Raw genomic sequence first — 1,035 nt, 5'->3', positions numbered from 1 at the left:
CTCCATTGTATCATATATATCCTTCTATCTATATTTTATCGAATAAAAATCGACGTAAAATCTATGACAAACGGTGTTCCTCTTTTTGCATACCACCTCCGTATTTATATACGTGTACATTATATGCTACCGAGCGCGCGAAAATGGTCGGTCGCGGCAGCGCGTAACAATGGCCGGTCGCGGGAACACGACAAACAGAGAAACGGCGAGCGAAAGCGAGAGCGCGATACGGGAGTGGGGCTCCAGCGCGAGATGCGGTTAGGAACGCGAGCGAGCGAGCGATAACGCCAAGCGTCAGATCGAGTGCGAAAGCGAGCGGTGAAGAAAACGCGATATCGTTAAAACATTTATTTTCACTGTTAATATTTTATTTGTAATACAATATTATATAGCATATTATACATAAACTTCTGTCATTTAATAACATTTTTTTTCAATATATCGTTTTTCACATTTTTTTCGCATTTTTTTCACATTGGGAGACGCAACATACGGCGACGGGGACATCGTCGTTGTCGGTCACTGTTTCTTGGCTGTTCAGGTTCGGAGAATCCCCCCCCTCGTCGTCGTCTCTCTCGTGACGACCCGCCTCTTCGTGCGAGTCCAGCCGCGCGATGTCCCTATGCATCCCACGAAGTTTCGTCACGAAGAATCTGATCTAGTTCCGAGATTTTTTCACCCAGGAAGTAATGATAGCCCTACGCAAAAATTACAATTAATAAATATAAACAAATATAAATATGAATAATAAATATAAATAATTGTAAATAATTATAAATATACATAAATATAAAATCTATCGTTTAATTATATTATAAGAAATAATTTCGCGTTTGAAAGAGATACTCACGTTCTTTCGAGCATTGCGGCGTCCTCGTCCACGTGAACGGTGAGTTGCAAAAAGGGAGGCACCTTTTCCGTTAAGCACTTCACGCGCTGCTGCAACTGCCGCACCATGTTGCAATAATCCTCAATCTCCCTCGTCAGGGCTGTATTTTGATTTTGTAATATATCACACACGCATTTTAATTCGTT

General features: G+C 41.4%; 1 protein-coding gene across 1 annotated transcript in view; it reads right to left on the bottom strand.

The window, feature by feature from the left end:
- Positions 1-437: 437 nt before the first annotated feature.
- Positions 438-1,035, bottom strand: part of LOC112464256 — a 1,252-nt gene continuing 654 nt past the window's right edge. Inside the window, exon 3 of the mRNA XM_025031127.1 lies at positions 438-505. Within this exon, the coding sequence (XP_024886895.1) occupies positions 449-505 (57 nt within the window). The 3' untranslated portion in view covers positions 438-448. The remainder of the gene's footprint in view (positions 506-1,035) is intronic.

The sequence above is a fragment of the Temnothorax curvispinosus genome, unplaced genomic scaffold (genome assembly GCF_003070985.1).
Source record: "Temnothorax curvispinosus isolate PA1 unplaced genomic scaffold, ASM307098v1 QBEX01014052.1, whole genome shotgun sequence".
NCBI lineage: Eukaryota > Metazoa > Arthropoda > Insecta > Hymenoptera > Formicidae > Temnothorax > Temnothorax curvispinosus.
The sequence above is the reverse complement of the archived record's forward strand: the minus strand, read 5'-3'. Positions and strand labels throughout refer to the sequence as shown.